The sequence below is a fragment of the Pan paniscus genome, chromosome 20, assembly GCF_029289425.2.
Source record: "Pan paniscus chromosome 20, NHGRI_mPanPan1-v2.0_pri, whole genome shotgun sequence".
Taxonomy (NCBI): Eukaryota; Metazoa; Chordata; class Mammalia; order Primates; family Hominidae; genus Pan; species Pan paniscus.
The window spans coordinates 39,783,595-39,807,051 of record NC_073269.2 but is presented as its reverse complement, the minus strand read 5'-3'; the positions used below and the strand labels follow the sequence as shown (position 1 = coordinate 39,807,051).

Below are 23,457 nucleotides of genomic sequence, written 5' to 3'. Positions count from 1 at the left end.
CAGGACTGGCTGTTCTGTGTAACGGAAATAAAGACAAAACCCCAAATGCAGCTGACCCCTAACCCCTCTCCTTTGTGTTTCCCCGGGAGTGTGCCTGCCTCTTTCTCTGGGTCTCTCATTAGAATTTCACAGAAGCTTCCTTTGCTATGGAGACGCTAGTCTTGAGGCCTGAGAGGTGGTTCTCTCTACATGCAAATCAATGCATTTGGGGTAATCCATGTTCAGTGTCATGACGAAGTGGAAAACTGCAATGTGGTCTCTCTTCCTGTTAAATTTACAGAGCTTCAAGTACACAATTGAAAGTAAACAATTCCTGGCCGGGCCCAATGGCTCACACCTGTAATCCCAGCACTTTGGGAGGCCAAGGTGGGAGGTTCACTTGAGGCCAGGAGTTCAAGACCAGCCTGGCCAACAAAGCAAAACCCCGCCTCTACTAAAAATACAGTAATTAGCTGGGCGTGGTGGTGCACACCTGTAATCCCAGCTACTCGGGAGACTGAGGCACAAGAATCGCTTGAACCCAGGAGGCAGAGGTTGCAGTAAGCCAAGATTGCACCACTGCACTCCAGCCTGGGCAACGGAGTGAGACCCTGTCTCACAAAAAAAAAAAAAAAAAAGGAGAAGAAAAAAAGTGAACAATTCCTGTGCATAAACAAATGTCTGCTCCAAGCCTCATGAGCTATCTTGCCCTCCCAAGCACCTGCAGTGCTTGGCATATGCTGGCCACCAATAAATGGTGCTCTTGGGTGGTTGTGAAGATAAGGATCTTTGCAGGGAAGCAGGGACCCTTTGCAAATCAACATCCAAAGCCTCAACAGATACATCAGCGCCCCTTTCCAAATCATGACTTTTCCTCAAAAAGCAAAAACTCTATTCAACATATCCTTCCGCTGGGGGTGGAGATAAAAACACAGAAGGTTCTCTTTCCCTGAGGGTAAACAGCTACCAACAGGCAGTCATACCTGGATGCACAACCTCAGGGGTGGGCCCCTCCCCAGGAACGAGCCCCCAACTCTGCCTGCAGCTCCTAGGTCTGCAGAGCTCACCATGGGCCCGGCAGGGCTCTGCTTGTCTAGCTTTGGGGCTTGCAGGAAGAGAGCTCCTGAACCAGATCCAGGGATTAGCCTGGGATGTGGCGGGGTAGGCTTCTCTGGGGCTGGGGTTTCCCTTCCAAAGAAAGCTCACAGAGAAATGTCCCTGGGCTTACAGAGGCCATGGCTGCGAGAACTCGCTGGTTGTGAGATCCAGAAAGAGCAGAGACGCGCTCTTCTTTTCTGACCTTCAACCTTCCCTGGGGTTGTGTTCCATTTGGGTCACCTTAGAAAACTCTGGTGCTTCTAAGAGAACATCAGCGCTAGTCTTGGTGCTGGCAGGAAGCTGCCCTTAGCTGTCACCAACACTTTTTTCTTTCTCTTAGTCCACAAAGCATTACCTTACCTCACCGGTCCTCCAGAGAATATCGGGGCTGCCTAGAATGTGGTGACAGGAGTGAACTCTTAGTGGAAAGGGGTTCTGGAGGGAATGTTTCTGTGCCTCTCTGCCCTAGTTGGTGAATTTAGCAGTTTAACCTAAATGCAGTTGTTCCTGGATACACCTTCCTCCAAGCAGGTGCTCTAGACCATCTTTTGTCTCGGGCTTTATGTTGGACATTAGAGCTTTATCTTTGTGATGCCTTTGTAGGTTTCTCTGGATACTGACAAGAAACTTCATTTGATCTAATGAGAAACCTCTCACTAATAAAGGCAGGAGCTGCTTTTGACACATATGCATTAATATCATCTTTCTATTCTTACCATTTTTTTTTTTTTCTGTTTTTGAGAAGGAGTCTCACTCTGTCACCCAGGCTGGAGTGCAGTGGTGAGACTTCGGCTCACTGCAACCTCTGCCTCCCAGGTTCAAGCGATTCTCCTGCCTCAGGCTCCCGAGTAGCTGGAACTACAGGCACGCACCGCCACGCCTGGCTAATTTTTGTATTTTTAGTAGAGACAGGGTTTCACCATGTTGGCCAAGCTGGTCTCGAACTCCTGACCTAAAATGATCCACCCACCTTGGCCTCCCAAAGTGCTGGGATTACAGGTGTGTGCCACTGCACCTGACCCTATTCTTACCATTCATTCTAAGCAAATCCATTTGTAGAAAATTTTAAAATTTGTGGCAGTTAACGATGTGGGCTTTTACCCTATACAGTGACCCAGACTCTTCAGTGCAGGTAACTCCACATCAAATCTCCCATCAGAGATAAGACAGCTGCCAGCCCCTGATCTCCAGGTGAGGGCAAGCCCTCTCTCTACAAGGAAACTCCTCCTTTGGGCGGGGCTGGGGTGAGCAAAGAGAGCCACCCACATTCTCGTCACACATGTGACAAGACCAATATTACTTGGCTGACTTGAGCCTTGTGGCTAAACACATTGCCTACCCCCCTTGAGATGGCCATCAACCTGTGACATCCTACTTCCTACAACAGCTACATCAGCCCAGATGTCAGACTCCATCCAGGCCAGCGGCTGCCTTCTCTGGCCATCAGTTGTCCCTCTAGCTCTGTCTAGACCTCCCTATTGTTTTGAACTGAGGCAGATTTCCTGCCTCCAACTGAATATCCCCTGGCAGTTTCCCATTTTTGTATTTTCCACCTTGTCATCTACTTAGGAGAAATTGAGTATCTTCCAGGGCCAATGCAGCCATTTTCCTGTCTCTGGAGAATCAGGAGGGAAGGCAGGGCTTGATGGGATGGGGCCATCTTGGCAGACAGCATTGCCTCGAGAACATGGGTTGGCCTCTAGGGAGGGGAAGTGGGCAGGCTCTGCTAGGCTTAGTCAAGTTAAATATTATCTTGGTCAGTGGCTCAATGGATATAGTTTCCCCATTTCTCACATCTGTGCTTCCCTTTTTTTTTAAATTAATTATTTTTTTATTTTAAGATGGAGTCTCGCTCTGTCGCCAGGCTAGAGTGCAGTGGTGCCATCTCGGCTCACTGCGACTTCTGCCTCCCGGGTTCAAGCGATTCTCGTGCCCCAGCCTCCCGAGTAGCTGGGACTACAGGCACATGCCAGCACACCCAGCTAATCCTTTTTTTTTTTGTATTTTTAGTAAAGACGGGGTTTTGCCATGTTGGCCAGGCTGGTCTTGAACTCATGACCTCAGGGGATCCACCCACCTTGGCCCCAAAGTGTTGGCATTACAGGTGTGAGCCACCACACCCAGCCATGCTTTCTCTTTTTAATTTTATTTATTTTGAGATGGGGCTTGCTCTGTTGTCTAGGCTGGAGTGCAGTGGTGTGAACATGGCTCACTGCAGCCTCAACCTCCTGAACTCAAGTGATCCTCCCACCTCAGCCTCCTGAGTAGTTGGGACTATAGGCACATGCCACCATGAGTGGCCTATTTTTAAATTCTTTTGTAGAGATGGGGTCTCACCAAATTGCCCAGGCTTGTTTTGAACTCCTGTGCTGGAGCAATCCACCCGCCTCAGCCTCCCAAAGTGATGGGATTACAGGCATGAGTCACTGTGACCCGCCCACTTTCCTTCTTTTGAATGTTAGTGGTTTGGTCCACAGATATATATGTATGCAATACCAACATAGTGCAACATGCTCATCACAGCCTGAACACTTGAGTCCAGGCTTGGGGGTCTGGAGAGGTAAAGGGAGGCCATGCCTGTACCATCTTCGCCCCCAGATCTGCCAACAGCATGTGCACTGAGCGCCTAGAGACAACGCTGCTGCTCTCTGGTCGGTCCTCAAATCAGGAAGCTCTGGGATTTGGGACTTGGGATGTTAAGGTCCTACTCAGTAGCCACACCAGGTCCCAAGTGTGGGGAGTGGTGGTTCCCGAGGACCAATGCTGGAGTACCTGATTGTGGCTGCTTCCGTGAATTACAAACCAAGGGCTAGAGCTGTAATTTATAAAATATCCTTTATTTATTCTAAGGAACAGTCAAGCAGTAGCTTTAAAAAAAAAAAAAAAAAAAAGACACATTTTTTGAAAGATATTCTTAGTGTTGTGACCTGGCATTGGGCCCCTGTGAGCGGGACGGTGGCTGAGACCGCCTGCTGTGGCTTTGCGAGTTCTCTGCACTCACTGGCAGGGGTTTGGTGGGAAACTGGGAAGCTTTGGCATGGTTCTGTCCAGTTGCTTATAATCAAGAATAATGAGTTTTGAGGTTTACAAAGAGCAGAAGTAACATTTATACGGCTGGCATTTGACAAAAGATTGCTTATAATATACTCATTCCAGGAAGTGTAAAAATGCTTTAAAGGAATGATAATTTGTACTTACTGTTTATGGGGACTAGATATATTAGAATTATAGCATCATTATGGGAACATAGTGTTTCCCTATAAATTCAGAAATTCTCTGGTTGATGTAAAATCATACTTCCTGGTTTTACTTAATTAGTAAAGAAATAAATAAATTAGAGTAACATTTAGTCAGGTAGAGTTACTCCTTTTTCCCCTTCTTTATTAATAAATTTTATTTTTAGCACAATCATTTACCCAAAAAGAGAGTTTGAGAATGTTCGAGAATCTCTACCACTCGGTAACCATGCTGGCTGTTATATCAGAAAAATCCATAAACATACACAGCAGCGAGCTGTTTTCACAAGACTTCCTTGCTAATAAACACTTTCTCCTCCACTCAGATGGGAGCCTCAGATGCCAAAACGCAGATGTGCCAACTAACTATAGGCTCGTTGCTAAGCAGAGAAACCTATCAAGTTTGTCCAGCAAATTCGATTGTACAGTGGGATGGCGTCTGCTCTGCGGCCTTGGACAGGGAGCCACTGGTCTGTGCTGCTGTCCCCTGAGGCAGGTCGAAGCTGGTGGCCCTTAGAGGGCAGGTAAAATGGTTCTCATGGGTTAGAACATAAGGGCTTTGAGAAAAAATGCAAAAGGTCTCATTGAAATTGGAGGCCTATGTGAATCTGTTTACATGGAGGCATACTGAGATCTCGTTCTGTGCTTAGGTGAACTGCAGGTCTCACGCTGGCTGCATGACTCGGTGCCCCCTGGCTGGCTGAGCCACTGCCTGCCACCTTCTCATACCATTACGTGGGGGTCTAAAGAGGACATCATCCCCAACCAAAGAATAGTGAGAGAGAAAATCCCAAACATTTGAGACAGGGTTCAAAAGCACCCAGACGCCTTCTGTCTCTTTCCCAGTTCCCATCTGGCTAGGGACTGTGAATCAGAATTCAGAATCTGTGCTGCCCTGAGGGGACAGGCACCCAAATGCAATAAATAACACCAAGCTCAGGACCCAGCCACTGACCTTCCTCCACCACTGCTGCGGGTTATTCCTCGATGGGAACTGAAGGATCCAAGGGAAGAATCCGTTCCGCCCCCAAACCTCCCTGCACAACATCGAATGCGGGAGTCTGGCTGCTGCTTCTGCACAGGACAGAGCCTCCAGTCTTTTGCTTGAGAGCATCATTTATGGCATGGACTGGGAACGCAATGTGTTCACACAAATGCACGACAATTGTACATCAGCATCTTTACAATATTAAAGGAGCCATATACAAGTCTACAGCCATTGTACACAGGATGGTGATGGCTGGGGAGCCCCGCCCACCAGTCCTCTGCAGTTTCTCCACCGGAGAACACTTGGGGAGCTGTCACAAGGCCAGGGGGGGTCCATCTTTGGGCCTGTTGTGGGGGAGGCAGCAGGTCTGCAAGGACTCCTCAGGGCCAGTCCTCACTGGAATCGGGGGTCAAGAGCGCCAGGTCTGCCTGTGTCTGGGTCTCATCGGCAGGCTAGTGTAACAACGTTAATTAAAACTGTGCATATTCGCATGAGAAAACTGGAGCTGGGGATGGCTCCCTGAGCTGGGGACCTAGAAGACGCTGCTGACAGATGGGCCCCTTCATGGTGGGGCCCATTCCTGAGGTAAGGTGCAGCCCTGAGGCTGGTCCGAACGGGAGGAGACTTCTCCAGCAGCCCAGGTGCCAGTCCACACAGACAGGACCGGAAGCCCCTGGGCAGCAGGTCAGGTGACCCGGGGAGTGCAGCCTGAGCCCCCAAGGGCAGCAAACGTGAAGGTCTCAGGTGGTTACAGAGTCACTCAGCCCTCAGGCCCCCACCACTCTCCTCCCAGCAGCCCTGCAGCACACATCCCTGCATCTGTCCAGAGAGCCCCAGCCCTGCAGGCATCTGGGCCTGAATGCCGGGCAGCTGGTCCACCCTGCAGCCATGCTGCACGTCCGACTGAGAACTGAGCACCAGATAAAGAAGCGTTGGTCCTTGTCAGCCTCTCTGACTTTTGCAGTTAGGGCTGCATCCATTTTAAATACTGTAGAAAAATAAGCCATCTCGGACGCTAGGAGACCCGCCAGAGTCTGCCCCGCGTGGAGAGGGATAAACAGCTCCTCTGAAGTAGCTGCAGACGGCTCTTCCGACCCCGCCCCAACAGGCCCCGGGGCCTCAGAGGATGCTGCGCCAGGCTGGGAAGCTGAGGGGCTGGGAGAGCTGGCAGCAGAGATCCCACCGCTGTATCTTTGGGTCACATCAACAGTCCTTCTGCAGGCATGCCTCCAGCATCCCACGTTCTGTTGCCATGACACCTGGGACCCTGGTGCTCGCTGGGCCAGCTTTGGACCCTCCAGCCTCACCCTCGGTCTCATGCCCACGGCCAAGTATACACAGGCAGAACTCCCCAGCACTGTTTCCAGGTCCCTGGGGGGGCCCAGGTGGGCATTGAAGCAGGGCCTAGTCCAGGGGTTCCTGCTTGATTCGAACAGCAGTGGGGGTGGGCTGCGGCCGCCGCTCCTCCCGGCAAAGCACATACTCGCTGAACTGGGAGGAGTCCACACCGCCCCCACAGGATGCAGCCACGCTGAAACCCCTCTGGAACAGCCGCTCCAGGACCTGCCCAGGAAGAAACAGAGGTCATCAAGGCCAAGCTGCAACAGGACACCTGGCTTGGCCTGGCAGGGAGGTGGGTGCCTGCTGGGGCAGCCAGCAAGGGCACCTTCTCCTGTGACGATCTCAGTCTTGCTCACTGACAAAGGTCCCTACAGAACCACGTGCTGGGTTCCACCACCAGAGGGACAGAAGTGGCCAGGCCCAGTGACCCCTCAGGTTAGCAAACCTAGTTGGACGACCCCACCCAGGCCACCATCCTGCTGCCCTCAGGGCCTTGATTCCGGGAGGCAAAAAGAGGCTTTGGGTCCCTTCTTTATTCTGTAGGGTGTAACCTATGCCCTCTCTCCAGACACATGGCCCCAAGTGTCCTCCCTGAGTCCTGCCCCAATAATGGAGAGTTCCCTGTCCTTCAGCCTCTAGGCATCCACCAGCTTCCCTGAGCTGTGCATTCCAGGTGGTTTGAAGCCTGGGGGTGCATCAGCTTGTGGGAGCTCTGGAGGGAGAGAAAAAGGAGAAGTCCTCTCAATATTTGAGTCTCTGCAGGCGTCCACAACTATGTGAGTTTGTGCCTCTGTGAGGGTGAGGTCTGATGACTGCGTGTAACACCCGTCTCCTGCAACTAGCAAGTCACAGGCGTCCACAACTATGTGGGTTTGTGCCTCTGTGAGGGTGAGGTCTGATGACTGCGTGTAACACCCGTCTCCTGCAACTAGCAAGTTCTGACCGACAGGCTGTGGAATGCGTGCACAGGGGGCCCTCTTCCCTGCAAAGCCCATTCCACCCTAACCCGGAAATGTGCCAAGCTCTTGGGTCTGCGAAGAGCTGTTGGCAAATAGGCCCTCACTCCATCTGAGCTGTCCAATTCTTGGACCCATCCAGGAAGAGCCGGTCCAGGGATTCTCTTGGCAGCTGGTGGGTGCCTGCGACTCCCAGGTCAGCAGGGATAGGGAAGGGGCTCCAGGCCACCTTTCCACTCAGCCTCTGTCCTGCCTCGCCTGTTGCCTGGGTTTAGTTCGAATCCAAAGTCAGACTCTGGGTGTCAAATGAAGCACGCTTTGTTGAAAATACTCTGGGCCATTTTTATAGAACATCCTTTTGGGGGGGGGGGGGGAAAGTACAGATCGATTTTTTTAAGTCCATCCCCCAGGCGCCATCATTTAATTATGAGAGGGACATAAATTATGCATCGACACATTGTTGCCTTTTTTGCAGGATGGCACGGAGGGCTTCACCATTTCAGGGATCGCGCCTCCCTCCAGCTCACTCCGCCCCTGGAGGGCTCCGCGGACGCCAGGGGTGCGGCGAGGAGGGGGCAGCGTGCAGCCCTCACCTGTACCGAGTTGAGCCGGCAGTAGCCGTTGAGCGGGAAGCGGATGACGTGCGTGGGGTCCTGGTTCCAGCCGGCGTTGACGGAGTTGCACATGACGTCTCCGGTCTCGGGGAAGACCTCCTCGATGAGGGCCTTCTCGCCGCTGAGTGCGATCCGCTCGCCCAAGTCGGGCGTGACGCGCACCACCAGGCAGTCACAGGCCCGGCTGCGGCGCCGCTGCTCCTGCTCCTGCTGCCAGCGCTCCAGCTCGCGCACCATGGGCTGGAGCTGATAGTAGCGCGCCTCCTCGTACAGCAAACTGAAGTCCTGGGGACAGGCGCACAGGGTGTTGATGTAGGTGTCGGAGTAGGAGCGGTGGGGGAAGGGGGAGAGGGGAGGCGGCCTGCCGGTTCCAACCAATTCTGCAGGAACTGCGACTCGCAGGGTATTGTGTGGACTGGGCCGGTTGCACCCATTGTACAGATGGGGCAACTGAGTGGTTTGCAAGTATAAAGAACCTAGCCTTGTCCCAAGGGCAGCCGCTGATGTGCACCTGTGCCAGCCCCCCTGAGCCCTTCCATCTGGCCCCAGGCACTGGGCAGTGAAGCCTCCCCATGGAAAGACCTGGAAGCTCCACTAAAGGACGAGGCTGTGCCTATGCCTGGGGACCTGCTGCTGCCTTAGAATCCCACCGAGAGAAGAGATCATGCTGAGCACAGGGCAGCCGGGCCTAGGAGCTCACAGCCTACCCGGAAGCAAAAAAAGTTCTTCTCCAGCCAGGCCTGCCTGGGTCAGATTTTCAGCTTCATCATCAACCTGCCCTGAGACCTCTAAACCTCTATACCTCACTAACTGAGCGTCTCAGTTTTTTTTTTTTTTTTTTTTTTTTGAGATGGACTCTCTCTGTCACCCAGGCTGGAGTGCAGTGGCTCGATTTTGGCTCACAGCAAACTCCACAATTCTCGTGCCTCAGCCTCCCGAGTAGCTGGGACTACAGGTGCCTGCCACCACACCCGGCTAACTTTTATGTTTTTAGTAGAGATGGGGTTTTCCCATGTTGGCCAGGCTGGTCTTGAACTCCTGCCCTCATGTGATCCACCTGCCTCGGCCTCCCAAGGCGTGAGCCACTGTGCCCGGCCTCAGTTCCCTTATGTATAAAATGGACATAAACAACCAGCTCAGAGAATGAAAGTGAGGATCAAAGGATGCAAGATGTGCCAAGTGCCTGGTCCAGCCCCTGCCCAAACAGGCAGAGTGTGATAAAGTGTCCAGGGAGGGGAAGCCCGCCCCCTGCCAGGCAGCCCCCTTCTGGGCTAAGCAGCCTCGCACAGACTGTCCCTCAGGCACTGATACTGGCCCCATGTCCTGGGCCACATATGCACACCATACACGCTCACACACACCCACCCCACTGGGAATGGCCAAGGTCCCATAGGTCCCATGACTCATGCCTGAGGAAGAGGCAAGGAAGCCCAGCCCCCTGACCTACAGGCCCTAAGTCCCTTCCACCTGCTGGTCCTGGCTTTTGGAACCGCCTGGAGGGAGGCCTAGATTCTAACCCTGACCTCTGGGCCTGTCATCGGTCAGTGGCCCATCCTGCCTCTCCTGCCCCATGCAAGGGCTCCTCAGGGCTCTATCCTGGGCCTCTGCTCTCTCCACTCTCACTTGCTCCTGAGATTTTTATTTTATTTTCTTTAGACAGGGTCTCATTCTGTAGCCCAGACTGGAGTGCAGTGATGTGATCATAGCTCACTGCAGCCTTGAACTCCCAGGCTCAAGGGATCCTCCTGACTCAGCCTCCCGAGCAGCTGAGACTACAGGCATGAGCCATCATGCCAGGATAATAATAATAATAATTATTATTATTTGTAGACACAAGGTCCAGGCTGGTCTGGAATTCCTGGGATCAAATGATCCTCCTGCCTTGGCCTCCCAAAGCACTGGGATTACAGGTGTGAGCTACCTCTCCTGGCCATTCTCCTGAGATTTTAAATGACAACTGCATGACAGACAACCCCATCTTTTGTCATGGCCCAGAATTTCTCCGTCTGATGCCCCACCAGCTCTCCCATGTGGGGGCAGAAACCCCACTCCCACAGCCTGGTCCACCCCGGGCCTCAACTTACCAACTCAGAATTCAAGCCACAAGTCCCGGGGCACCTGCAAGAGGCCCTTTACACTACCATAACCACGTGCTTTTGCAGCTTGCTTGCTTATTTACTTACTTATGAAAAGTAAATAAATTACTTTTAAAAAACTTTACAAGTAAAGTTTATTTATTTACTTATGAAACCTTGCTCTGTCGCCCAGGCTGGAGTGCAGTGGTGCGACCTCAGCTCACTGCAACCTCCGCCTCCTGGGTTCAAGCAATTCTCCTGTCTCAGTCTCCCGAGTAGCTGGGACTACAGGTGCACACCACCATGCCCGGCTCATTTTTGTATTTTTAGTAGAGATGGTGTTTCACCATATTTGTCAGGCTGGTCTCGAACTCCTGACCTCAGGTGATCCACCTAAATCGGCCTCCCAAAGCGCTAGAATTACAGGTGTGAGCCACCGCACCCGGCCTTTTTTAATTAAAAAACAAATTTGTATAGACAGCATCTCGCTATGTTGCCCAGGCTGGTCTTGAACTCCAGGCCTCAAAGGATCCTCCCCATTCGGCCTCCCAAAGTGCTGGGATGACCAAGTGAGCCACTGTGCCAGTAGTAAACAGAAGTCTGATGTGCCACCTTGCTCCATCTTCTCTATCTCCATCCTGGTCCATCCAAAGCCTCCACCCAGCCTCCCTTGGCCTGGGGAAGGGGCCTCATCCATAATTGCCTCACTGCACCCACCCCCACCCCTCTCTGCCTTCTTCCCCACCCAACAGCCAGAGAGATCTTCCCAATTTGCAGATCTGACTGCCCTTCCCCTGCACACACCCCTTCCACTGCATTCAGAGTTAAATGCCAGGCACTGGGCCACCCGCCAAGGTCCTGACATCAAACAGCAGCCTCCTTTCCTGACCTTCCCCTCCCAGTCCATAAAGCTCCAGGCTTGACACCTTCTTTCCAGTTCTGGAATGCATCAAGCCATCTGCCACCTCCATCCCCTGCACCAAGGCCCTCACACCTGTTTGGCCCCGTTCTGCCTTCACCACCCAGATGAACATCATTTCTTTCAAACCCGCCCAGCCCAGGTCACATGGACTTCAAGTTCAGTATCTGTCTGCCCGCTAGACTGTTAAGTGTTGTGGGGCAGGTCCTAGTGCGTGTGTTTCACTGTTTTCAGCCTGAATTCAGAGGCTGGCACTCAGTAACTGAGCTGGATGAAAGACAAGGCCCCAGGGCTACTGGTCCTCTGGATAGAGGAAGGAATGAAGGAAGGAAGGACAGACATTTGCTAGTATTAATACATGCCAGTGTACCCCAGGCCTGAGTTTCCTTCCTCCCAGAGTCCCTGACATGTGGGAGGCGCTCAGCACTGAGGCATGACCTAGGGAACGAGGTCACCTGCCCTGACGGGCTCACCCTGAGACCTGGGAGTTAACCTTTTGTTTAAAGGGTATCTGTTTGGTCATCAGGGCTTTTCTCCCTGCAAATTGCCCAACACAGAACAGATTTTTTTTTTTTTTTTTTTGAGACAGAGTCTTGCTCCGTCATCCAGGCTGGAGTGCAGTGACGTGATCTCGGCTCACTGCAACCTCCGCCTCCACCTCCTGGGTTCAAGAGATTCTCCTGCCTCAGCTTCCCAAGTGGCTGGTATTACAGGCACCCGCCACCATGCCCAGCTAATTTTTGCATTTTTCTTTTTATACTTTATTTTTTGAAGTCTAATTACAGCCGTCCTTTTCTTTCTTTTTTGAGACGGAGTCTTGCTCTGTCACCCAGGCTAGAGTGCAGTGGCGCAATCTCGGCCCACTGTAACCTCTGCCTCCTGGGTTCAAGTGGTTCTCCTGTCTCAGCCTCCCGAGTAGCTGGGATTACAGGCCTGCCACCACGCCTGGCTAATTTTTCTATTTTTAGCAGAGATGGTGTTTCACCATCTTGGCCAGGCTGGTCTCAAACTCCTGACCTGGTGATCCACCCGCCTCGGCCTCCCAAAGTGCTGGGATTACAGGCGTGAGCCACCGCGTCAGGCCTAATTTTTGTATTTTCAGTAGAGATGGGGTTTCATCAAGTTGGCCAAGTTGGTCTCGAACTCCTGACCTCAAGTGATCCACCCACCTTGGCCTCCCAAAGTGCTGGGATTACAGGCATGAGCCACTGCACCTAGCCGATGGAACAGATTTATGAACCTCTAACTACTACAACGCTGGCACGCGCCCATTCTTAAACACGACAAATGTTCAGCTGGGATACGTTCTGCAGCTTGATTGTTGTTATATACCCTGATAAATAAGCTAAAAATGTGAGAAAACAAAATTAGTTTAGAAAAACTGGTTTAGCCCTCGGCTTCATCGTTTAACTTTTTATGGTTACCATGACAACCAGGGGTCCATTTATTAAGTCACAGCGTCCCCTGTGTAATGCCATCACACAGGCAGTGCAGGGGGGCCACCAGCCACGGACTTACCTTAAAGTCATCTGGAAGCAGCAGCTTGGACGTCCGCAGGAAGCTCAGGACGTAGCGGAAAATCTCCCCATCCCGGTCAATGAAATAATGTTGCTTCAAACTGTCCAGGACGATGGGTTCAGTGCCATTGAAGAGGCGGCTTATCCTGGGAGAGACAGGCGAGGTGGGATGTCTGAAGGGATGGGGACAAGTCTGCCTGTCTTCCCACACCCCGCCCCCACTCCTGAGGGCCCACACGGCTGGAGGGGCGAGGGACCTGACATGGGTGACTCTGGAACTGTTCCAGGCCTGACAACATCTGCACACACCTGGGGCAGCCAGGCTACAGTTAACAGGACACACCACACATCCTGCCTACACCCGCAAGTCACAGCCAGAGAGGGACACACCCAGCTGTACACACCAGCCTGCCAACACACGTTATGTTACAGGCCTGGAAAGCTATAGCAAGACACAGGCACCTTATCCCCTACACACAAACCAGCTGGTCACAGGCCTGGTGCACACACCCTTGCCAGATAGACCCACCCAGAAAATGCACATGAACCATCCAACACCCCGGCCAACAGCCACACACCCAGTAAACGAGCCAGGACATACATCCTCCCCACCCAACCCATGTAAACGAGTGTGAGACACAACAGGCCTGTGCAACAGGCACAGGGTCACATGGTCCCTTCCTTCCCAACACACACATATCACGCAGATCCAGACACATCCAGGAAAGGACACACACCTGTCAACACCAGGCACCCAGAGACATGACGGCACAAATCCCCCACTGCCGCTCACTCAGGGAGCCCACAGGGAGAAACAGAGGCAGACAGGAGGGATGGCAAGTGTCCACAGCACACACATGCAACAGGGCCCTTGCACACATGCCACAACACAGGCATACACACACGCCAGTGTGTACGCACACAGAAACCATGCACACACATGCACCACAGTGCATACATATGTGCACACATGCCAGAGCGTATGCACACCACACCTAGTGGTGGCGGATGGGGACTGGAGAGAAGGCAGGTGCCGGTACCCTGTCCTCTGAAGGGCAATGGTTCTAACAAATGCAAGACCAGGAGAAGGGTCTTGGGGAGCCCCTGATGCCTGTCCCTGTCCACTCCGGGGAGAAGGAGCCAGGCCTCAGAGCCAGGGCTGATACCACCTCCCCAGTGCCCAGGGTGGCCAGCTCTGGTTTGGCAACTGCCCTGGCAGACCCCAGGTCGAGCTAGGGATAACTAGGAACCCTAAAGAGGGGTGGGAGTAGCCAAGGGCTTGGTTTGGGAACAGGAGGGAAGTTGGCATCATTTCCCCAAAGGCAGCACCAACCACATCCTTCAGCAGGCAGGGCCACACTCCTGCCCAGCTGGACCCTGCCAAGATGGCAGCTTCTCTGCACAGCTGGGAGAACAGTAGCTCCAACTTGGGACCTAGGCTTCCCAGCCCGGCCTGCACACAATCTGGAGCCTAAGCCCCTCACTCTCTGCCTGCACCAGCAGGGACCCCTGCAGGGATGCCCCCTGTTCCAACAGCAGCCCACTCCTCTGCCCACTCCAAGTCAGCCGCCTCCAGGGCCCTGCCCCACTGCCACTTGCACCCAGGACACACTAGCTGGGCAGGAGCTGAGGGAGTCAGAGCCCCCAAGTCTGCCCTCAGGGCCTCCCGTCCACACCATCCTATGCTCTGATGGCCCAGCACACTCAATGCATCAGCCATGATGGTCTGCCCGGGTATGGAGTCTCTGGGAACACGGTGCAGGTTTCTGTCCTAGCAGGGTAGTATAAAGGGCACGGTTTAGCTGGGCACCGTGGTTCACACCTGTAATCCCAGCACTTTGGGAAGCTAAGGTAGAGGATTGCTTGAGGCCAGGGGTTCGAGACCAGCCTAGGCAACACAGCAAGACCCCATCTCTACAAAAAATTTAAAAATTAGCTGGGTATGGTGGCATGCACTTGTAGTCCACTTGGGAGGCTGAGGTGGGAGGATCACTTGAGTCCATGCGTTTGAGGTTGCAATGAGCCGAGATCACACCACGTACTCCAGACTGGCCAAGAAAGACAAACGCTGTCGCTTAAAAGAAAGAAAGAAAAGGGCAAGGCTGTCTCGTGGATGGGCATGGGGAGGTCAGAGTCTGCTGTGAGCCCGAGTCTGTGGACCCAGAGCTGCAGCCACCCAGATACAACTCATCTCAGAGCTCCAAAGGCCGATGAGCCCTGTCAACCCCCTAGGCCTGGTGACAATGGCACTGCAGGTCACAGCCCCTGCTGGAAAGGCTGTGGGTTCCACAGCTGGCTCCAGTTACAAAGGCCCTAGGACCTGGCCTAGCAGAGCGTGGGCGTCCAGATGTCAGAGTGAGGGCCACCCAGCATTCCTGGAGACAGATGGGTCTGGCCCAGGCTGCCAGATACCATGGGCAGTGGTTGGCAGGTGGCTGAGGTCCATGTGCGGCACCGGTGGGAAGTAAGAGCTACATCCAAGGTGAGTCAGCAGATCCAAACCCTCGGCCTCCCTGGGAACTCTCCCCACCCTTCCCAGTGGAGCTCCAAAGTCCATGTAAGCAGGCAGCATTCTAGGCCTGGCTGAGTTCCCAACCCTTCTGACGTCAGGTCTGGCTGAGGCTCTAGCTGGTCCTGTTGGGTCTAGAAGACTCCTGATGCACCCACATTCCAGGGCTGGATGGGTTCTAGGTTGTCTCATCGGTCCAAGTTTAGAAGGTTTTCCATCTGCCTTATTTCAGGACAGGCTGATTCTAGATCTTTCCATGGTTCAGTATAGGCTCCTGGATCAAGCGGCAGCTGTACTGCCTCTTCCAGGACAGAGGCCTTTCATGCCCTCGGCGTCTGAGGCTGCCAAGGACGTTAGCAGGTTGAGGAAAGGTGAGGATAATCACCATGGAGGAGCCCCCAGCCATTCTCAGCCCTGCAGGTATGAGTTCCCAGCTCTGTCAGGGGCTCCACGTTCCCTGTGGAAAATGGCCCAGGCCACCCTCTGAGAGAGGCTGCAGGGTTTGAGGGGCCGGCTTCTGAAGTCCTCCATGGAATTAGGTGGCCAGTTCACGCTGCAGCAGGTGGGACCCTCAGGGGCAGAAAAGATGCCTCCAACCACCCGCCCTGGGTGCACAAGGGGGAGCATCAGGATGGCCTTCCTCTTCTTGTTTATTTCCTTTTTTTTTTAAGCTCTGGCTCCAATTTCCTGGCTGTTTCAGGCACCAGGTTTTAAGAGTTCTGAAGCTCCCGGCCATCTTCATTTGATGCTTCCCATAGTCAGGATGGATGTCAGAGTGTGGCTGTCATGGCGGCAGCTAACGGGGGTCAAGCAGGCAGGACACCAGCAAGGGGGCCGGCCCAGGGAATCCACTCCCAGCCCCGGCTGTGCTCGGCTGTCTCAGGTGAGGACCAGTGACTGCTCCTAGGCAGACCAGAGGAGTCACCCAGCACGAGACTCTCCAGCACCCAGGCCACCCCAATCGCCGAGACCCAGAGGCTCAGGCAGAGTTCTCAGGGGAGCCGAGGGTAGAGGTCCCAGCTTTTACAATGCTGCCTAGGGCAGGTCATCTTCACCATCCAGAAACCCCCTGAGGACCACAGCACTCTTAGTCCTCCATCTCCAGGTGTCTCCTAGATCAGTGACACTAGGTGAGATTGATTTTTTCCAGAATTGGTAGAAAACTGCTTATATTATAATAATCCACTACAAGAAGGACAAGAGAGATCTGAGGGGCTCTTGCCAGCACAGCTGCCTGACCCACTTCTCAGGCCCCCCTGGCCCCCTGTCCCCTGATTGTCCTGCAGGTCAGCCATCCCTGACCTCTAGTCCAAAGCTTCAGGCCTACAGAGCACCCCCACAGCAGCCAGAGGCCATCCAGGCAGAACAACAGATTCACCTTGAGCCCCAGCCCTGGGGAAGAACGAACATAGACTGCCACCCCTTGGGCACACCAGGAGGGTCCCAAGTGCCAGATCACAGGGCCACAGGGGCCCTAGCTCCCCATGAGAGCACATCCCACAGCAGAACAAAGCAATGGGTGAGCAGCACAGTGGGGCTGGGTGGGGGGAGATGGCCCCCTGCCCTCCTGCTCTCAGGCAGCAGCCAAGAGCCCAGAATGAGAAGCCTCTCCCACCCGCCTTCCCCAGGGCCTGGGCTGTGATTACTCCAGACAGGCAACTCTCTGATTTCAGGAAACTCTTCAGACAGGGTTGTGGGCAAAGGTTTTATGAATTTCACTCACAAACGTCGTCAACCGATTAAGGGATGATCTATCTCAAACAACTCAGAAATGCCGCAGAAGGCAAAATGGAAATTAAATAAGCAGAATCTATCTCCCATCCTAGACAGGGCTCTGTGAGTGAGCACACAGGCCAACACTGCTGACCTGGCCCCTTGGCTCTTGTCCCCACGCCACAAGCCCCAAGGCCACAGGGCCCCAGGCTGAGTCTCTGTCCACCTGGGGTACTGGAACACCAGTCACCATCTGTACCCTAGACTCTCCGAATTTGGAACTAGACACTGCACCCATTTCCAGTTTTTCCTCCTCAAGGGACCATGCCTGCCCCTGCACAGGCGCCCCTGCAGCCCCAACAGGCTTGGAAAGCCACCTCCGCGCACTACCATCCTCCCTGCTCTGAGGAACCACACCGGTGACAATGCAGCCTGCTGTGTATGCTCCCCAGAGATGATCCCTCAGTATCTGGGGGATTAATTAACTCCTCCTGTTATTTCAAATGCATAACACAGGGGTGATGCCCACAGCCTTGGCCCTCCCACGCTCAGCCTTCAGCAGCCCCAGGGGAGCGATGACCGCCTCTCTGTGCCAGGAGCAAACATCCTCGGCTGAGCAAGCTGCTCAAGACCCACCCTAACTCGGGTCAGCCCTGCTGCCGTGCCAACGGGGAAAGCAGGTCCCTCACCCAGGAGAGAAACACCCTGCAGGGAAGAGCAGGAGAGTTGGCAGCACCCAGCACCCCAAACCTCTCGCAGGCCCAAGGGCCTGGGCAGCCTGTAAGTTCAGCAGCATGGAGGGTGCCTGTGAGCCCCCAACCAGGGTCCTGGCCAGAGACCCTTTATCCACTGATGAGGTATGTGATTCATTCCTAGCTAGTCACTGCAGCACCAGCTCCAAGGGAAGCCTGCTGCTAGCCTCTAGGGCCCAGCAGTGGCCACCGAAAATGACAAAGATGGCACACTGCAGCTCACCACAGCTCCTCCTCCCTCCCCTTGTGAATTTCCCAGGGGTGGAATAGAAAATAGGATTAAATACCCACCCCCATGCCCCCAAGACTTACCTACTCAGTATCACTCACAAATGACCCCCTGCAGGGGCCAGGCCTAAGTCTCCCTCCAGAGGAACCTTGAAGGTACGTGAGACTCCCCAGCCTGCTGCACGTGAGACTTGAAGGTACGTGAGACTCCCCAGCACGCTGTACGTGAGACTCCCCTGCCCGCTGCCGGCAGGCTCAGGCTGGGCTGGCTCTGAATAAGCCCTAGTCCCCTGCAGGTGGGTCAGGAGCTCCACCTTGCACTACCAATGCCGCCAAGTCAGGGTCACAAGCCTCTGTGCATAGCAGCTTTCAACAGTCAGACTTGGACTCCCCAACCCTAGCTCCCTCAGGCTGTGTCAGCTTGTGCACCCTGGAGACCCTGGTGGGTGGAGTGACAGTGGGGAGAGACCCCACCCCCTAGGCAGCAGATTACAGATACTGCCCTGACCCACACATGCCTGATGTTTCAAGGGGCTTACTCTTACCTGGAGTCAGGGTACTTGGTGAGCGTGGCCAGGCTGCTGGTGTACATGTGGCCGCCCACATCGATGTGCACAGGTGCATTGGACTTGGTGAGCTGGGCTGGCAGGGGGATGCCCTGGGCAGCCAGGGGAGACACAGGCGACCGGGTGAGAGACAGCCGGGACATGTTTCCTCCCTCCTAGAGATGGAAACAAAGCGGAACACAAGAGTTTCTCCACAACACAGCCATGCACTCCCTTTATTGAGAGTGTGATCACAGATCTAATCAGATCACTTCTGCCCGTGCCTGATCACATATTCAGCTGACAAATTATGGCCACCACTGTAATTAAGTGTATTTGCATCATTTTCTTCAAAGTACCAGAGGGAAAAAGAAAGATGCTTATTAGCAATAAGAAATCAAGAAAAAAAATTTTTCAAGGTGTCAGCCTCCAGGGGCATAAAACAAACTGCAAAATTCTAATTAAAGGTCGTGGGCTTATGTGTTAGATGTGAAATATCCCCTGACAAACGAATCACCAATTTGTGAATTGGGATTCAGGGGTTTTTTGCAAGTTTGTCTCAGTAACGAGACACCTCTAAATTAGTGACTTCCTCAGCACCTAAGGCGTTGAGTTTTAAACATGTAGTAAATTTCACATCAAATTAAGAGCATTTTTGTTTCAAAAATACATAATCCTACAGCCAGTCAACAGCCACGTTGGGTGTCATGGCCCCAAGGAAGGACAGCCAGTAAACAGGCGCTGGGGAAGAAGGGAAAGAGCCCACCCTGCAGGCTCACCGCGGTGCCGGTGCTGCCGTGTGTGTGAAGCGAGGACCCGCTCGGCCGCTCCTTGCGGTGAGGCATCTAGGCTTCCATCCCTGCCCAGAGTATCTGCGGGAGGCATCGACAAAACCAGAGAAGGCTTATTCCTCATAGTCATCTACCATGGGGTCAAAGACACTTAGAATTGTCCTTTCTGCATGCTCTCTGAGACCCTGCGAGGTCCATGCGGCCCTCCCTGATTGACTCCACCGCCACTATCTCTCTATCTGTCTCCACACCCCAAAGCAGGCCTCCAGGCTGTAGCAGATGACACACACATACATGCACACAGAGTCACACTCACACATGTGTTTTCTGGGCAGCTCCATGTCTGCTAATTCGGCTAATGACAGCACTGAAACATATGCTCACCATTATTGCCCCAAAATATTTCAGAACAAATCAGATTTTCCTGGTATTTTCATTTCAAGCCATGTTACCAAGCGTGTCTCCTCTTGCAACAGCCTTGTGGACCAAGGCTCAGAAAGCACCCCTCACCCTCCATGGGCCAGGGAACCTAGGACCTCTCTTAATACCATCCCCATGGTGATAAGATACAGCTTGCATCTGGCCAGACACAGGGAAGCCGTTCAGCAGAAGTCCAGGCACACGGATGAGGGCAAGTCACTTGGGAAGCCACCTCTTCTCTGTGGCTCCCAATAGCAGAGAAAACCTGTCTTTGTTTGCCTAGTCTGTACCTCACAGTTTCTCCCCAGACTCCCAGAGTGGTGTTGTCCATGCCTAATGCATTCCAGACCCCTCAGGATCACATACCCCCGAGGCATCAGGAGATGGCCAGGAGGAAGCACAGAGCAAGCAGATCAGCCAATGGACCCTTTCTACTGCTGCTCCCCAGAGGCACTCAGTAACTCTCCTCTGTGCCGTAGTCACCTGAAATAAGATTGTCCCTCAGTCCCTGGAAGCCACACCCAGGGGCGCTTTGCAGGCCCTATGCAGGAGGGGAAGAATTCTGCAGCCCCGTTCACTGATTTACAGCTGTCTCAAAAGGGAGGAAAGAGGAGATTTGCACGTGAATAGTCACCCCCCTTCACACATCCACAGACACTGGCTTCCACAAACCTACCCTGGACGTCTCTCGAAGGTTTAACCTTTAAGAGAGAAACCACTTGAAATTCTTGGGACCCATGGGATTGCTTTTTCCCATTAAAACTCTGGGATCAAAATTTGTGCCTTGAAATTCAATATCCAATTTTAATCCAACGAGAATCAAATCCTGCAAATGTAAGCAAGGTTGCTCTCCCTGAGTGCCCAGGCAAGTTTCCTGACATAAAACTGGGGTGGGAGGTTGCAATGGGCAGACAGTGATGTTTAATATATACCCTCACTGGGGCCTGTGGACTCAGAATCCACTGCTTTTGGCATTCCTGAGTTCTAGAAGCTTAAAAAAACAAAACCAGGTCACTTAGCTCAAGGAGTTCTGAGAACCAAAACAGACCTCAGGAATGGATTATCCTGCCCTAGGAGGCTCTGCTGGGGGAGGAGTCAGAAGGGAAGACGCGCTGAGGATAAACTGAACAGGAAGGAATTCTGGCTGAAATTCTATCAAAGCGGACTGCAAGATGTTTTCCCCAATACCAGGACACTATTCCAAAGTGACGTGAACACCAAGCCTGCATCACAGAAGCCGCTCCACTCTGTTCCTAGCCCCTTTTCCCTCCCAAGCACAACCTGATGTTCATGGCAAGCCAGAAACTTACCGTTGGAAGCCCCAGGCTTTACGCCTTGCCGTGAATCTCCAAGGTTTCCCCCAACAAGCGCATCCGTGCGGGACCACGACCCTCTTTCCGAGACCACTGCTTAAGTCAGAAGCACAAAAGTGGGTGCAGTGAGAGATACAAGTTCATTCCACCAGCACCAGCATCAAACCCACCACCCAGCCCCAGTGCGCCCTGGCCCGCCTGTTGCAGGGGCCTCAGCGATAGCGGTCGGGAGGGCCCACAGGTTTCCAAACTGGCCCGGTAGTGACCCGCTTCTCCAGCTGCGGCGGGAGACCCGGGTCCCTGCCCGCCCGCCGCCGAGCCCCGCCCGCCCGAGCAGAGAGAAGTGAGCAGAATGCCACGCTCATTTACACACAAAATGATTTTGTGTCCCATTGCGCTCGCAGTTGTTCGGCTCTCTGGGGGTGATTAAACTGGCTGAGCTGCGGCAGCTTGAGACGATTTCACTAAATCGCTTCTTCGTGAAGTCGCTTCTTTGCTAAGCTGTTATTTTAACCATAAAAGGTAAACAGAAGGCGCCTCTCGAGCTCCCCTCGGCTCCGCACTCAGGGCGCTGGCCCGGGGCGAAAGTCCTGGGGGCCTGCACAATTGTCCCAGGGGTGGCCCCGGAGAGGCAGGCGGGCCACCTGGTGCGCGCCAGCCTCCCCACCACCCCCCCCGCCTCCGCCGCGGAGCCAGCCGGCCGGTGTGAACTTAGGGGCGACGGGAGACGGCTTGGGCCAAGGCTGGAGGCGCCGCGGGGCGGGGTGGCCGCGGCACCCGAAGCGCCGGGCTGGGCTGGGAGGGGTTGCCGCGGAGGCGGGGCGGGGACAAAGTTAAATCAAGAGGCAGACACTTGGAGACCACAGATGGGAAGCTCGCCTAATTAAGGACGTAAAAGCGCTTTTGTTCTCAAAGTTTATTGTTGCCGGGATTAAAAAAAAATTAATTGAAACTAATGCTGTTATTCACTCGTGCAGTTAAATTCCTTCATGCACATTTGAGATACGGAGCGAAAACTTGAAGCTTATCTTTCTGCAGTCGCGGGTGGGGGCCGCCGGAAGACAGAAAGGCGCTGCAGCGGCGGGGGTCCGCCCCCGGGTGTGTTTGCGAGTGTGTGCCGGGTGCGCGCGTCCAGGTCAGGGGGTGCGGGCGGGCAGCGGGGAACCGGATCTACAGGCGGCGATCCCTCTCATCGCGGCCCCTCTCCCAGCCCCAAACCCTGCGCGCCCGGGACCACCACCAGCGCGACAGCCCCTCCTGCCAGGTTTCGGACTCGTGGGGTGGGCGTCAGAGGACGCACATCTGTCCCACTGGAGACTTTCTTTCTCTGATTTTGGGCGCCAAGCCGGGCCTTGTGCATCCCGAAGCCCCAGTTGCGTGAGCCCGTTTCTGACCCCGGAAACTCGCCAGCACTGCAGGGCGCTCGGCCCAGAACAGGGGCCAGAGTGCGGGGACCTCCACAAGCGCGCGCGCGCGCACACACGCACGCACACACACACACACACACACACACACCGCGCGGCAGGAAGCTCCGAGACCGCCCGCGTGGGGAGGGTCCACCCGCGGCCAGGACCAGCCCACGTGGGCAACCCCACTCTTGCACCAGGCCTTTGTGCTGGGCGCCCCCGCGCCGCCAGCTCCCGCCGCCCAGCAGAGGGACAAAGCGGCCGCCCCCGCCCAGGTCCGAACCCTGGCCGGGCGACTTTCTCGGTATCGCAGCCACTTCGGGGCAGGGGTGCGCGGCTCTGAGCGGTGGCCGCCCGCGCTGAGCTTACCTCGGAGCCGGAGCGGCAGATCGGGCTCGGGCGCAGCCCCCGCCCCACGCAGCTGCCGGTCTCGGGCGCCGGGCGCAGCTTCGCCGCCTATGCTCGCTGCGCGGGTCGCTCCGGTCTCGTCCTTGAGTTACTTTCTCTCTCGCCCCCAACCCTCCCCCCACCCACCCCTCCCGCCCCGGCCCCCGCTTCGCGCGGCCCCTCGCGGCGCGGCGCGCCGGGGCCTCCCCTCCCCACCCTCCCCTCGCCTCGCCTCCTCCCCTCTTCGCGGCCGCCGCCTCCGCCGCCGCCGCCTCCTCTTCGCGCCGCTCTCCGGCTGCCCTCCCGCCGCTCCCACCTCCTCTCCTCCCTCCTCTCTCTCCGGCGGCCTCCCTCGATTGCTGGAGAGAAAACCAGCCCCCCACTCCAGCCCCTAGCCAGCGCCTCGCCGCGGCCCAGCCCGGACGCAAAGGGCAGCGATCCGGCCCCAAATTACCCAGCGCGAACGGGCGCGCGCGGCGACTCCTGGCTCGGGGCTCGGCTGCGCCGCGGGGCAGAGGATTAGAGTCGCAATTAGCTCCGCGCGCCCGCGCCTGGCGACAAAAACGCGCCGTTTCCCCCCCTTTCGCCGGGCGATCCCCACCCGCCTCTCCCGAAGCCCGCGCCTTCCCGCCGGGGCCGCGGCCAGGACCCTCCCGGGAGCGGTGCGCCC

The 23,457-nt window shown here is 54.8% G+C and overlaps 1 protein-coding gene across 7 annotated transcripts; it reads right to left on the bottom strand.

Annotated features, from left to right (window-relative positions):
* Positions 1-3,893: 3,893 nt before the first annotated feature.
* KCTD15 (potassium channel tetramerization domain containing 15) lies at positions 3,894-22,921 on the bottom strand. 7 transcript variants are annotated; one of them, XM_063599548.1, is made up of 9 exons: positions 22,770-22,915; positions 21,368-21,495; positions 20,992-21,090; positions 20,048-20,164; positions 19,250-19,342; positions 18,471-18,646; positions 12,725-12,869; positions 8,192-8,497; positions 3,894-6,864 (listed from the first exon to the last, which is right to left on the bottom strand). In XM_063599548.1, the coding sequence occupies exons 5-9, from the start codon at positions 19,313-19,315 to the stop codon at positions 6,706-6,708; spliced, it is 852 nt and encodes a 283-aa protein (XP_063455618.1). In that variant the 5' UTR covers positions 19,316-19,342; positions 20,048-20,164; positions 20,992-21,090; positions 21,368-21,495; positions 22,770-22,915; the 3' UTR covers positions 3,894-6,705. The 7 variants fall into 7 exon arrangements, with proteins under 7 accessions (XP_063455618.1, XP_063455619.1, XP_063455617.1 ...); XM_063599549.1 differs by lacking the exon at positions 20,048-20,164; XM_063599547.1 differs by lacking the exon at positions 20,048-20,164 and having other exon boundaries at positions 20,992-21,087.
* Between the last annotated feature and the right edge of the window lie 536 nt (positions 22,922-23,457).

What these genes read in the sequence shown, in the direction of transcription:
- KCTD15 (XM_034944406.3), bottom strand. Translation starts at nt 19,315, where the DNA reads ATGCCTCACCGCAAGGAGCGGCCGAGCGGGTCCTCGCTTCACACACAC. An exon ending in ACCAAGTACCCTGACTCCAG is followed by an intron (nt 12,870 to 18,470) that starts GTAAGAGTAAGC and finishes TGTCTCTCCCAG; the next exon opens with GATAAGCCGCCTCTTCAATG. An exon ending in TGCTTCCAGATGACTTTAAG is followed by an intron (nt 8,498 to 12,724) that starts GTAAGTCCGTGG and finishes GCCTGTCCCCAG; the next exon opens with GACTTCAGTTTGCTGTACGA.